The following is a 13,687-nucleotide window of genomic DNA, read 5'->3' as shown; positions in this document are numbered from 1 at the left end:
AGGAGAGTTCTAAGACATCTGATAGGGAGACTTGAGTGGCGGGGGTGGGGAGGGGCCCTGGACACCTCACTTATTGTCTAACAGGATCTCCTTGGAGCCACAGGAATGTTAAGGACTTTAAAGAAGGGAAGATTGGTTACCCTCTGGAGAGCATGCTGGAGATGTGAATGGTTACCTGGTGAAATGGTTGCTCTTAACACAGAAGGGGAAATTCTGTTTTGATCTAAGAGTCACGTAGAAGCCAGGCGTGGTGGCTCACTCTTGTAATCCCAGCACTTTGGGAGGCCGAGGTGGGTGGATCACGAGGTCAGAGATCGAGACCATCCTGGTCAACATGGTGAAACCCCATCTCTACTAAAAATACAGAAAATTAGCTGGGCATGGTGGCGCGTGTCTGTAATCCCAGCTACTCAGGAGGCTGAGGCAGGAGAATTGCCTGAACCCAGGAGGCGGAGGTTGCAGTGAGCCGAGACCGCGCCACTGCACTCCAGCCTGGGTAACAAGAGCGAAACTCCGTCTCAAAAAAAAAAAGAGTCATGTAGAAATGTTTCTAATGTGAAATTTGTGAAATTGTGAATGAGGCTTGTAATACAGTTCTTGTCAGGCTCACATCTTTAATTATTGTTTAAGATTAATTATTGTTAAGATTCTTTTATGGGGTCTTTTTTGGGAAACTCAAACAGCATTATTATATTCCGTTCACATTTGGAAACCTAAGACGCCCAGAGGGCTTATCTTGGGATCACACATAGGTGGCCATCTGTGCTGGTTTGCCAGGGACAGTCGTGGTTTCTTATTGTCCAGTTGTAATTATTAATAGAGTCTCCTTTCCCTCTCACAAATGTCTGTTTTATCCTTAAGTATAAAGTCACCCTAACCACCTGACACGTTGCTGTCAAAACTAGGATTGGAGATCCTGCATTTCACATACGCCAGATCATCCACTTAAGCAAATGTCATCCCAGTTGTTAAAAATCCTTTATTTCTGGCTTACAGGGCACCACAGCATAGCAGCCTGTCTTTTAGAAACAGTTAATGTGAAACACATCAAACATGAGGCCCCTGGTTGAAACACTTTTGTTGAGTTCTTTGTTTTTTACTTTATTTTGTTTTGTTTGGCTCTCACAGTTATGAATGCCTTTGAAAAGTACATTTTAAGGACTTCAGCAAGCATTAATTATTTCTTTTGTGTCCTGATGTCAAGTCATTTGCAACTATCTCATTCTTAATAGCATTTAAAATGAAAAAAAATTAAATATGTATCAGGGTAATTCCACTTACTCTTGGTTCTTGTGATGATTTTGCCCTTGAAAAACTTACATAGGCCGGGCACGGTAGCTCACACCTATAATCCTGGCACTTTGGGTGGCCGAGGCAGGCAGATCACTTCAGGTCAGGAGTTTGAGATCAGCCTGGCCAATGTGATGAAATTCCGACTCTATTAAAAATACAAAAAAAAAAAAAAAAATGAGCCAGGCATGGTGGTGGGTGCCTGTAATCCCAGCTACTCGGGAGGCTGAAGCAGGAGAACCCCGGAGGCGGAGAGTGCAGTGAGCCAAGATTGCACCATTGAGCTCCAGCCTGGGTGACAAGAGCAAAACTTGGTCTCAAAAAAAAAAAAAAAAAAAAAAGGAGAGAAAAACTTACATAAAGGAAGTTGACATGCTTTCCACAACCCTGTAATTAAATTGGCCTGCTGAGAAATCATATGCAATTGTTTACAATGTTTGTGATTAATTCTCTTCATGGTGGATGCCATTTATGTTGCGTTATCAACATCAATAATGGTCCAGTTGTGTAACAAGTTAGCTATGACTGCAGATCACCATTTGTCTTTACATATAGCACTCTTTCATCTCATCACTTGTCTTTCCTTTTAAATGACACTTGTTTGATGTGGTAGCTCATTTCGAGTCATGAATTGCAACATGTGGAAACACTAACCAAGAAATGATCTTGCATCTTTCCCTGTTAGCAGAAATTGAGTTGAAAACTTAGCCTCCTGGTATTATTATTCTAGTTCTCTGTATGACTGGAGGAAAATCAGATTTCAAGTTCTTCCTACTTCCCTTATGCCTTTCACAGCAAATTTCAAAGTTTAGCAGTAGGCAGATCACATTGTAATAGCAATTTTTAAGCCCAGAAATTAAATTAAGCCAGAAAGAAATACATCTACTTCTAGTTCAAATAGTGTTTCTTCCAGAAAGAATAACATCTCCACAGTAACAGCAGTGACAATAAGAATATTTTCATGAAGATTAGAATTAGCAAGTTTATCAGACTGCAGAATACAGCTACTGTTTTCCAGAGAAACTGACAATCAGTGCTAACTTGTTAGGAGAGGCTCTGTGCTTTGGAGAAAGATATGGAGTAGTCGGTGCAAGAGCAAATAGTGCCTTCTCAAATTGTTTTCAGTCCTCTTGTTAAGGAGGAAGGAAAGGCCAGTACATAATCAAATAGAAGTCTTTCCCTGGAGAATAGTCAGAAAGTTTGATCATTCAAAAGAACATATTTTACTGTAAATACATGTCTGGATTTCATGGTCCTTAATCATTTTTGTTAATTCTCTTTCCCCTAATGCCTTTTTCTCTTGTGCATGTCACAGAGACTTTTGCTTCCTGGAATATCAGCAGAGACAGCAGCTGGCTTGGCCCATATCGGGGAGGGTCTTGGCAGCCGGAGCGCAAGGTCAGCAGATGACCAAGGGGTTTCCTTGGGCTGCCTGGAAAATGGTCGTTTAGACCTGGTGGGAGACATTCCCCTATTTTTGTCCATCTAGGGGTCAACAGAGGCCTGAAAGACTGCTCTGACACTTTCCAAACAGCCCCCAGGAAATCATAATCAGTATCTGCCAATGGATCTTTCCTGCCTGGGTTGAGCGAGCAGGGAGAGCCAGGGGGCAGCGTGCTGTTTGGGGCTGCCAACTCCCATGGCAGCCCTGTGCTGCCTCCTTCATCCTGGGGTTTTTGCCTCTGTGCCCTACATCAGATGACACATAGGGGCTGCTAAGGGTGGGCTCTCTGCACACCAAAGCAAGTGGGTTGGGGTCAGAACTCAAGGCTGAGGGACAACTGATTTGGGCTGCTGCCTCTGCTGCTACAGTGTTTTTTCTCTCTCTCAATCTCTCTCTCTCTCTCTCTCTCTCTCTCCCCCCCCCCTTTCTCTCTTTCTCTCTTTCTCTTTCTCTCTCTCATCTTTCTCCTGCCCTCCTCTCCACTCTTCCTGGCCTTAGTACTTTAAAGGCAAACACACAACAGTAGACAAGAATGAGGATGATTGGGAGCTGAAACGCTGAACACAGCGGGGCTCTCCTTCATGAACATTTTGCACCTAAAGAAATAGTAAGGTTAAAACTAGATTCATCTGGCCTTTGCCCAGGGGTCATCGGGACAGAAACTGTGTAAGATTGGTTCCTTCTTAAAGCAAGATTGCCAGGTAATTCTGCTGCAAAGTCCTAGAGACCTTCAGTTTTCTGCCTTGCAAACCTCACTGGCTCTATTCAGGCTGCCAAGGAGATTCACTGCATCTTGGATTTCAAGAAAAATCCAGTTGGGAATTGAGGAGGCTCTCTTCTTCCCCTCTGACGAGAGCATAACTCACTTCCTGGTCTGTCTCCTTTCCTTTTGGTCCACATCCTTTGTCTGCTAGGTGCTTCTACCTCCTTATGTCTTAAATAGCCAAAATACGTCACCCCACTGCCAAAACACACAGGTCACGCCAGGTCATAATCTGGAACATAGGCCGGCCATTGTTCTGCACACATTCTTGATCTAAATCAATCTCAAACCTTGCTGGAATGCCCTGTAAACTGGGGCAGGGTATGGTCACCAGACTACCCATTATCCTTCTTTCACCCCTGCAGTGATGGGGCTACTACAGGTTACAATATGGCACTCTTCCTCTGAGCTGCAGTGTTCCTCTGAGGTATCTGACATCGCCGAGCTAATGCTGCCTAGATTATTTTCCCATCTTGGTTTTTGTTTTGTTTTGTTTTGTTTTGTTTTGCGGACATCATGCCTACTATTTTCACTCTCTGGGAAATCTGCTAGTTTTTCAAGGACTGGGTAAAGAACAAAATAAATATTTGTAGGTGGTTCAAAAGGAGAAGTATGTTGGCTGTAACTCCGCCTATCCGAGGAAATAAATTTTCACTGTCTTTCTTCACTGTTTTGAAGTCGTTCACCGGGAAAGCTTCAGAAGGTTGACTTTACTAGTTTACCTTTGAGATTTGTAATCCAGGGGTGACAAAAAGAGAGAGAGAGAGAGAGAGAGAGAGAGTGTGTGTGTGTGTGTGTCTGTGTGTGTGTGTGTGTGTGTGTGTGTGTGTGTGTTTTGGGGGAGGGAGGAGTCTGAGAAAGTGAGGCAAGTAAGTAGAAACTGTTTTTTTATAAGTCTAGATTAAGTGATTGAAATTGACTGTGTGGAAATGACACTCTACCTCTTCATAGAAGTTAATCGGACCCTAAAATGTTAGTGCCAGAAAGTACTTGCTTACCACACTCAGCATATATTCGCTTTCAAATTGTTTGGGATGTTTGTTTTGAAGGGAGTTCACCAAAATTTGGGAGGTTCAACAGGTTGCTGTTTCTTAATATGTGGATCACCCCATTTGGGAGGTTCATTCTCCCTCGGAGATTAAAGAGACCAGGGCAGTGGCTCCCAGCAAAGGCTCCCGGTCTTAATCATGTGTGAAATGTTTTCCTTCCTCGGCTGCAGAGCCTGGGTGATTTGCAGCGGTGGAACCAGGCAGGCTGAGTCGCGGGTAGGAGAGGCCATCACCTGTTGGGGCCTCTCCCCCCCGCATCGCAACGCGGGGCCCTGCCCGGCAGAGCCCTGCCCCCAGTCCCCAGGGAGTGCGCCTGCGGACGGACAGACCGACAGACCTAGGGACCAAGGGCCAGGGCCAGGGGGAGATCCAGGAGGCCCGGCGCTGGAATGCAGTTTTCTCGGGCGAGGGAGACTTTGCACCGGAGTGGAAAATAGTTTGGGGTGGGGTTTTGCACCGTCCCCTCCTCCCCAGCCCCGGCCCCCCTCCCAGGCGCTTTCTGGGAGCTTTTAGAACTGCGCTCTGAAGTTTCCAGAGAGCGAGGAGCTTGTGCGGCAGGCAGAGACAATGGAAGAAAATGAAAGCCAGAAATGTGAGCCCTGCCTTCCTTACTCAGCAGACAGCAGACAGATACAGAGTAAGTAACAGACCCATTCAAAGATGGAGTTACGGGGACGCGTGCCCCTTGCAGCTTGCTGCTTTTTATAAACTGCAGCCCTGGGACCCGGCAAAGGAAAAAAAAAAAAAAGGCGATTTCTCGGGGTGGCGAGTCGAGAATAGAGAACTGTGATTTCTTAGGCTTGACTTTATCTCTGGCATGATTTTCTTAAACAGCAAGAGAGGTGGTGGGGTGATGTCACATTTGTAGCACAGTGAGCCATCCGTATGCGCTGTATCTCTAAGCAATGACAAATAAATCACTAAGCAGCTTTTAATCATTTCCCCCGGGCTCCAGCCAGGGAGAAACGAGCTGTTTTTGTGAAACTGTCTCTAGGACGGCAGCTTCCATTCATTGGTTGGGGGATTCCATGTGGCAGATGCATGTTGGCTGCAAAGTTTTAGAGTTAAATCGCAGAAACCAGGCATGTTTTATTTTACAGATCCGAGCAGCTGGGGAGGGCTTGAGCAGCTGGGTGATAGACAGAACTCTAGATCTTCTTTTATGTTTTAATTCAAAACTTGGGAGTTGTCGGACAATTCTGGTCAATTTTCTCCAGGCGGTTTCCTTTTAATTATGTTTATAATAGACTTGTCTTTTCCGTAGGGAATTTCCAGAAGCTTATGTTGTTCCAAAGAAATTTCAAAGAGTAATTGGGTGGCCAGAGGAGGTCCCTGCTCTCTGGTATCTGACGCCTGTGATGCCAGGAGCCGAGCCTGTGGGATCCTATAGGCAGCATGTTCATAAACGCACAGCCCTGGACCGCCCGCCCCGCCCTTCCTCAGGTTCATGCAGGGGCCAGCACACAACCAAAAGACGTGTGGGGGTGCAGGGCCGCGCGTGGGAGTGGGGATTATGCACAGGGGAAAAGGTGTGTGTTTTATGAAAATGTGAAAGGGAAGTAACACATGACTCATCCACGCTGAAAATGCAAAACTGAGCCAGACAGGAGAACAGACAATGACAAGAGATAGAAATCCCCCAGTGAAATGCGGAAAACTTGAAGTTTGGTAATGGCTGGAGAATTCCTGAGTCGGAACGGTCATCTCTTGAGGTGTCTGCGTTCCTGCTTCCAAAGCACCGCACTCTCCTTGAGGCTGCCAGGGTCACTGGCATCCAGTGGGAGATCAGGCGACCTCATCCCCACCCCAACCCCCGCAAGCCCCCACATTTGCAACTACAGGATCCTACTGCAGGAATTCAACCCCTGGGCCTGTCCCATAAGAAATGACCCAGGTTCTAGAGGGGCCGTTAGAAAGGGATCCATTTAAGAAATGACTTTCTAGCCGGGTATGGTGGCTCACAGCTGTAATCCCAGCACTTTGGGAGGCGGAGGTGGGCATATCACGAGGTCAGGAGATCCAGACCATCCTGGCTAACATGGTGAAACCCCATCTCTACTAAAAGTACATAAAATTAGCCTGGCATAGTGGCACGTTCCTGTAGTCCCAGCTACTCCAGAGGTTGAGGCAGGAGAATTGCTTGAACCTGGGAGGTGGAGGTTGCAGTGAGCCAAGATCGTGCCATTGCACTGCAGCCTGGGTGACAGAGGGGGACTCTATCAGAAGGAAGGAAGGAAGGAAGGAGGGAAGGAGGGAAGGAGGGAAGGAGGGAAGGAGGGAAGGAGGAAACGAAAGAAAAGACTTTCCAACAATCACAGCAATTCAGAGGCTTCAGAGGCTAGGATGGTCAGTCTGAGACAATGTGCTTGTTTGCTCATTCATTCACATTCACTCAGCGAATGTTGAGAATCTGTTATGTAGACATTGCTGCTTTAGCTGCTGGACATCCAGCAGTGAACAAAGCAGACTAAAAATACTTGCCTTCATTGAACTTACAGTCTAAGGACCAAGTTTCAGGGGCTTGGGGGATGGTAGAGACAGACAAAGAACAAATAAATAAAATCTATAGCATGTTAGATGGCAGGGTTGCTGGATTTAGCAAATGAAAATACAGGATGCCCAGCTAAATTTGAATTTCCAGTAAACAGTGAATTTTTTTTCAGTATAAGTATATTTCATGCCATATTTGGGATATACTTATGCTAAAAATACTTCTCTATTATTTATGTGAAATGCAAATTTAACTGGGCAATCCTGTACTTTATCTGGCAACCCTATTTGAGGAAATAAGGTTGTGGGGAAAAATAAATCAGGAAAAGGAATAGGAAATGGGGGGTGGGGGTGAAACTGTAAATAGGATGATTAGAAAGAGCTTCACTGAGGTGATATTTGAGCAAAGACGATATAGGTAATAGCAATAATATATAATGTATTCAAAGAACATCGAGAACATGGGAGAAGAATGAGAGGAAAACAGGTTGAAAAGTAATCCCAGGCCAGATCACCTAGGGCGGATGAAACCATCTAAGGACTACAGCTTTTGTTTTGAAGGAGGTGGGAATCTCCTGGCAGGTGGGACTGGTCTTTTTTTTTTTTTTTTAGAGATAGGTTTTCACTTGTCACCCAGACTGTGAGTACAGTGATGTAATCATAGCTCACTGCAGCCTGTAAAAAGACAAATAGGAATTTGTCTTTTTAAAGGCGTAATACTGGGTGCTGTATTGAGCACAACCCAAGTGGGGTTGGGAGAAGGGCAGGGAGACCTTTAGGAGGCTTCTGCTATCAAGGAGGGAAGAACCAGGGCCAGCTTGGACCAGGTGGTGATTAGCAGGTGGCAATAAGGAAGCAGAATCTAAATGCATATTGAAGGTAACACCAAAAGCATTTGCTGTAGCCTGAGCAGCATAGTGAGACCCCCATCTCTAGAAAAAAATTTAAAAAATTAGCCAGGCATAGTGGCACATGCCTGAAGTCCCAGCTGCTTGGGGGGCTGAGGCAGGAGGATCACTTGAGCCAGGAAGTTGAAACTGCAGTTAACCATGATGGCACCACTGCACTCCAGCTTGGGTAACAGTATAACGTTCTGAAAGAAAGAGAGAAAAGAAGAAAGAGAGAAAGAGGAAAGGAGAGAGGGAGGGAGGGAAGAAAGAAAGAAGGAAGGAAGGGAGGGAGGGAGCGAGGAAGAAAAGACAGAGAAAAGAGACAAGACAAAAGCAATTGCTAAAGGATTCAATGTGGGGTGTAAGAGAAAAAGAGGAGTCAGAGATGACTTCCAAAATTTTGGTGTGAGAAGCTGGGAGAATGGAGTTGCCATTTGCCTAAGTAGAGGAGCATTTACGAAGAATAGATGAGAGGGTGTTTATAGTTTGGGGGTCTGAGGAGCAGACAATCTTTTGCTAGGTTAAGATTGAGAAATTTACCAGGCATCCAAGTGGAGATGTTGATTGCAATTTGGATATTGATGACTAGAGCTGAAGGAAGACTGATAATTGATAGATCCCCTAGGATTGAATCTGTGCAGAAGAAAAAGTCCAAAGGATGCCCCCCCACCACCACCACCCGGGGGCACTCCAGCATCTACAGATCAGGGAGATGGGAAGGAAGGGCTGGAAAAATGGCAAATGTGGAATACAAATCCAAGTTAGATTTTTTAAATCCTGTTCAGTCCTGGGTGAATATGATGCTGGAGAGAAGCATGGCTTCATTTTTAATTCTCCCGGTGAGCACCAGTGCCGCAAGGGAGAGCAGCATCTCTGACGCTAACATCACCCATAACGTCCATTTCTATCATTGCAGTCTCTCTTGTGTCTGCCTGTGTATCTGCTTTACCTGATTACAATGTGATATTCCACAGCAAGGACTATGTCTTATTTATTCACAGTTTGCATTTCCAGCCCCTAGCAGAGCACCAGGCACCGTAGAAGGCACTCAATAAACATTCGTTGAATGGAAGGCTAATTATACCACTCTGGGACTTTGAGTTTATTATCCTACTATAGATAAGGCTCCCTGGGGTGATCATGTAACTTATTGTCCAAATGAGATCCTTTTGAGAGTGAAAGGGAACACTGCAAATAATTTTACTGGGACGCCATTTGTAATGCAGAGCTGTTTTGGCAAAGGTGGGGCATGTGATCCACCTAAGAATAGTTCTAATCAATGAAGCTTCCATGGCTGAATAGCCCGGCTACTAGGTAAATAACAATGGGAAAGTGTAGCGCACGGCGTGCTTTGCAGAGTAGGCCTCAATAATTATTGGTGGAACCGGAATCTAACTGTATCATATTCCCTTTGAAGGCCATGGGCTCTTCGGTGTGACCCTGGAGGGTAGGAAATCCTTGGATGACTCTGTCCACAGCAGTCCTGACGTGTGCTTTTGCTCTGGTTGCCAAGGTCTTGAAACCTCTATGCAAGTGAAGTGTTATCCGCCCACCTGCTTGCCTTCCTCACCCTCTGGCAGCCTCCCATCTAGTACAAGCCTGGGGAATCACAGATATTCGGAAGCCTCCTCCAAAGCAGCCCCCTTGGTCTCTGTACACTGATCCCATTTCATTCCTCAAAGCACTTATCACTACGTGACATTTAGAATATGTATTATTTGTTTGTGGTCAGCCCCTCTATTTCAAATGTGGACTCCTTTATGAGGGAATTAAGTCTGTCTTGATCTATTTCACCACTCTATTTCCTAACTCCTTTTGGTATAGAAGCAGGCAGTCAATAAATATTTGTATGAATGAATGAATCAATCAATCAACGCTTGACACAGAATGCTTTTCTGGGAAAAGAAGGTCCTGTCTCTATTTTATCTAAGATCTATGCCAGATACCCTCTTCATCACTGAAGAAATTTTAAGGTACTATGGAGGAATAGAATGACATGTTTTCAGCTGTAATTTCTGTGCTGATTTGTGTATATGGTGATTATCTTGATAAAAGTCCCAAGATAGCTAACCCCCATCACTTTGGGATGCTGAGGCAGGTGGATCACTTGAGGTCAGGAGTTCTAGACCAGCCTGGGCAACATAGTAAGACCCCATCTCTAAAAAAAAAAAATTATTTTTAAGTAGCCGTGCATGGTGGCGTGAACTTGTAGTCCCAGCCACTCCAGGTTCTGAGGCAGGAGGATCACTTGAGCCCAGGAGTTCAAGGCTGCAGTCCGCCATGATCACATTACTGCATTCCAGCCTAGGTGACAGAGCAAGACCCTGTTTCTAAAAAAGAAAAGAAAAAAAAACAAGGGAGCTGGAAAACTGAGGGATGCTGTAGGAGCCTGCGGCCCACTAACCGATTATGTGTATTAATCTGATAGGCCAATTATTGTAACCACCCTCTAATCTTGGTGGCTTTGCATGATCAAGGTTAATTGCTCACTCATACACACCAGAGTGATTTCCGTGGCCAGGTGGATTTCCGGGGTGGCTGCTGGAGCTCCCCCTGCCCTGTCACTATACCATCCCCCAGGGCCTTTGACAGCTCTGCTGGATCCTTTGTATTCAACTGGACAAAGAGTAAAGAGAGAACATGGAAGGTTATTCAGGGTGTCCAGGGGCCACCACCGAAGGCGGCCCATGTGACTTCTGCCCACAGTGCAGAATTACCTGGAATGAGTACAAGGCCCCAGTGAGATGGAACTGGATGGAAAACGCAGGCTTCCTGTGTGTAGCAGGAGAGGGTTCTGGCTGAACACATAGGGCTGTCTCTGCCAGGATATAACCAGACCAAACAGCCACTTCCCATGATGTTCCCTGTGACAAGAGAGCTTCCCAGCACAATCCAGAGGGAGACAACAAACCAGAAGCCGCTAGAAAGAAGAGAGGGACACCTTCCCGAAGGAGTCTGCGGCCTGCCTAATCTTGACCCAGGAATACAATCTCAGGGAAGCTGTCAGCATTGCTGCTGGCTCTGGAGCAGGTGTGGAATGGCTGGGTGATGCAAGGTCGCAAGTCCCTGGCTGCAGGTCAGCTGACCCAGCCGGAGTAACTGGAGTTGAGGCGAAGAAGCTGGCTGTGGCAGCACCTGCCGTTGCCTGCCTGCGGAACATGCAGTGTGGCTTTCTCCTGTCGTCCATGAGCCTCTGCGTGTTTGGTGTCTGCTCCGGCCCCTACTTCCCACGTTCTCATTCCAGAATGCCAAATCCTAGCCTGGGGGCTCCATGGATCCCTGAAGAGTGTCCCTGGAGCACTTCTGCCTGCCTTGTCTTCACTTCTCCAGGGAATGTTCCAGGAGTTTTCTTGGCTTTAAGCTCTTATGTTGCTCTTTGCCCTGCTTGAAATGAGCTCCCAGGAGGAGTTGCCCTGGGCTCTGCAGAGGCTGGGAGGGGCAGGAAGGGGAAACAGGGCTGCTTTTCAGCAAGCCCAAGCCTTGCCTTCACGCTACAGCTTCATTATTTTGTTTGACAAGGATTCCCAGAATAGCGAACAGCTAGACACACCCAAATTTAAATGTTAACACCAAAGCGCATTCCAAACAAGAAATCGAATTGTATTTCTGTTTTGATGGCTTGGATAATCCACACTTGAGCTTTTCTCTATTCATGTGGATAATGAGGAGTTGGCCAGGCTCAGCTCTCTGACAACACGGCTGTGGAATTGTGACTAAATGTCCTCCGCCTGCTCCCTCTCTTGTTTGTAATCCTTTTTAGTTTTTCTCCACTGAAAAGACCACTTTCTCCCTAAATTGCTGGAATGGTAGAGTTGTTGCTTTTCCCTCAGGTGTGGGACCTGACAGCTTCTGAGAGCTGAGCCTTGAGGAGGAAAAGGCTCAGATGACGGATGGGGTAAAGTGGCTTTGTGTGGAAAGTGGCATTGGGTGGCTCTGAGTGCTGGTGACAGTGGAGCACGTGCCTCGAGGTAGGAGGGGAGGCAGGCAGGATGCTAGAGCATTGGGCATTGGGTGGAAGGCACGAGGCAGGAAATGAAGACGAGAGGAAGGTAAGAGCTCCGAAGGCAATCCAATGTTTGCCAAGTGGCTCCACTGAGCCTTCCAGCCTCGCTAACGGTTGATGCTGTTTGTACCTTTCCGCCAAATCACATCAATCCTTGTTAAGCAACTGGAGACATTTTAGAAAAATCCGCAAGAAAGAGAAAAAACGGACACGTAGTATGAGGTTGATGTGACCTTCCCAGCGAAAAGTGCTGGGAAAAAAATGGGGCTTTGTTGAGTTTAGTCCAGTAAATCAGGGCTGCTCAAAGATTAATGTGGACAGAAGATTGGCTCTGACCCCCAAAACTCTCCCCTTCCAGGTCCCTTCCCATCTCATTTCAAAAAAGAAAGTAACATCTCTGAGGGTTTAGCGTCCTGGCTGTCTAGACCTCTTCCGATGATCTTTGGATGAAACAATAGATCCTATGAGCCTATGTGGCGTAGTAAGGCAGAATACGACTTTCTTCCCTGTTGCTGGGGTTGAACATGCATGGACATTTGTCACTATTGCTGTATATGTGTATGTGGATGGATGTGTGCTACGCCTGCATAAGAAACCATCTTTTCAGAGGTTCAATCCTGTTAATTAATCTACCTGTCTTGGATAACTTAAAATATGGTTCCTTGATAATGTCAAAACTAATCTTCAAACTCCACTTAAAAGTCAATAGTGTTCCCGGGTGTGATGGCTCATGCTTGTAATCCCGGCACTTTGGGAGGCTGAGGCAGGTGAATCATTTGAGGCCAGGAGTTCGAGACCAGCCTGGCCAACATGGTAAAACTCCATCTCCCCTAAAAATACAAAAATTAGCCAGGCGTGGTGGCACTTGCCTGTAATTCCAGCTACTAGGGAGGCTGAGGCACAAGAATCACTTGAACTCGGGAGGTGGAGGTTGTAGTGAGCTGAGATTACGCCACTGCACTCCAACCTGAGTGATGGAGTGAGACTCTGTGTCAAAAAAGAAAAGGTAAAAAATAAAATAAATAAAGATAAAATAAATTAGCCAGGCATGGTGGCACTCATCTGTGGTTCCAACTAGTCAGGAGGCTGAGGCAAGAGGATTGCTTGGGCCTAAGAGGTCAAGGCTGCAGTGAGCCATGGTCATGCTACTGTACTCCAGCCTGGGTGACAAAGCAAGACCCTGTCTCAAAAAAAAAAAAAAAAAAAAAAAAAAAGGCATGAGTGTTATATCAAGTATATAACAATTTTGGCTGATATGAAACACACTCAAAAGATAAAGCTAAACCTCTTCAGATTGCACAGGTACTTATCAACTTGAGATAGCATTTTCTGCATCTAGCTTTGCTCAGCAGATCCTGTTGTTTCTATATTATCAAGGAAGAGATCATTTAAAAGGTAGCCATGATGTGAGTCTGAATGTTAGAAAGGTAGCCTAAATAAATGAAGTGACAGTTTCGCCCCCAGTATCTTTGAAACCAACAGCTCCATCTTCTTCTCCTTTTAAACTTACTGCTGAAACTAATGAAAAGTAGAAAAATTGACTAATTTGGCTTTGCTTTTCCTCCCATTCCCCATCAGTGTCTGATGGAGATGCTATAATTAGCAATGTAATGAGAATTGAAGGGTAAACAAGAAGAATTACTCCCAGAACACACATCGAGCGTTAGAAGACTGGAACAGGAAAACCAGCCTGAGATTAAAATATTTTCTCTGCCCAACCAAGTGGCATCTATAACTACAGTTCTCTACCCAGATTTG

The 13,687-nt window shown here is 45.7% G+C and overlaps 1 protein-coding gene across 8 annotated transcripts in view; it reads left to right on the top strand.

Annotated features, from left to right (window-relative positions):
* KIAA1217 (KIAA1217 ortholog) overlaps positions 1 to 13,687 on the top strand; it is an 820,690-nt gene that overhangs the window by 475,281 nt on the left and 331,722 nt on the right. For 3 of the 8 annotated variants that reach the window (XM_010341224.3, XM_010341228.3, XM_003930668.4), the window contains exon 1: positions 4,741 to 5,183. The exons of 4 other annotated variants lie outside the window; for them this stretch is intronic. In XM_010341224.3, coding sequence (XP_010339526.2) covers positions 5,114 to 5,183 — 70 coding nt within the window. In that variant the 5' untranslated portion in view covers positions 4,741 to 5,113. Of the gene's footprint in view, positions 1 to 4,739; positions 5,184 to 13,687 lie in introns of those variants that run through there. One more of the 8 variants, XM_074404918.1, reaches the window with a different exon arrangement.

Source organism: Saimiri boliviensis, chromosome 8 (assembly GCF_048565385.1).
Source record: "Saimiri boliviensis isolate mSaiBol1 chromosome 8, mSaiBol1.pri, whole genome shotgun sequence".
Lineage (NCBI taxonomy): Eukaryota > Metazoa > Chordata > Mammalia > Primates > Cebidae > Saimiri > Saimiri boliviensis.
Note: the sequence above shows the minus strand (reverse complement) of the source record. Positions and strands in the feature narration are given on the sequence as shown.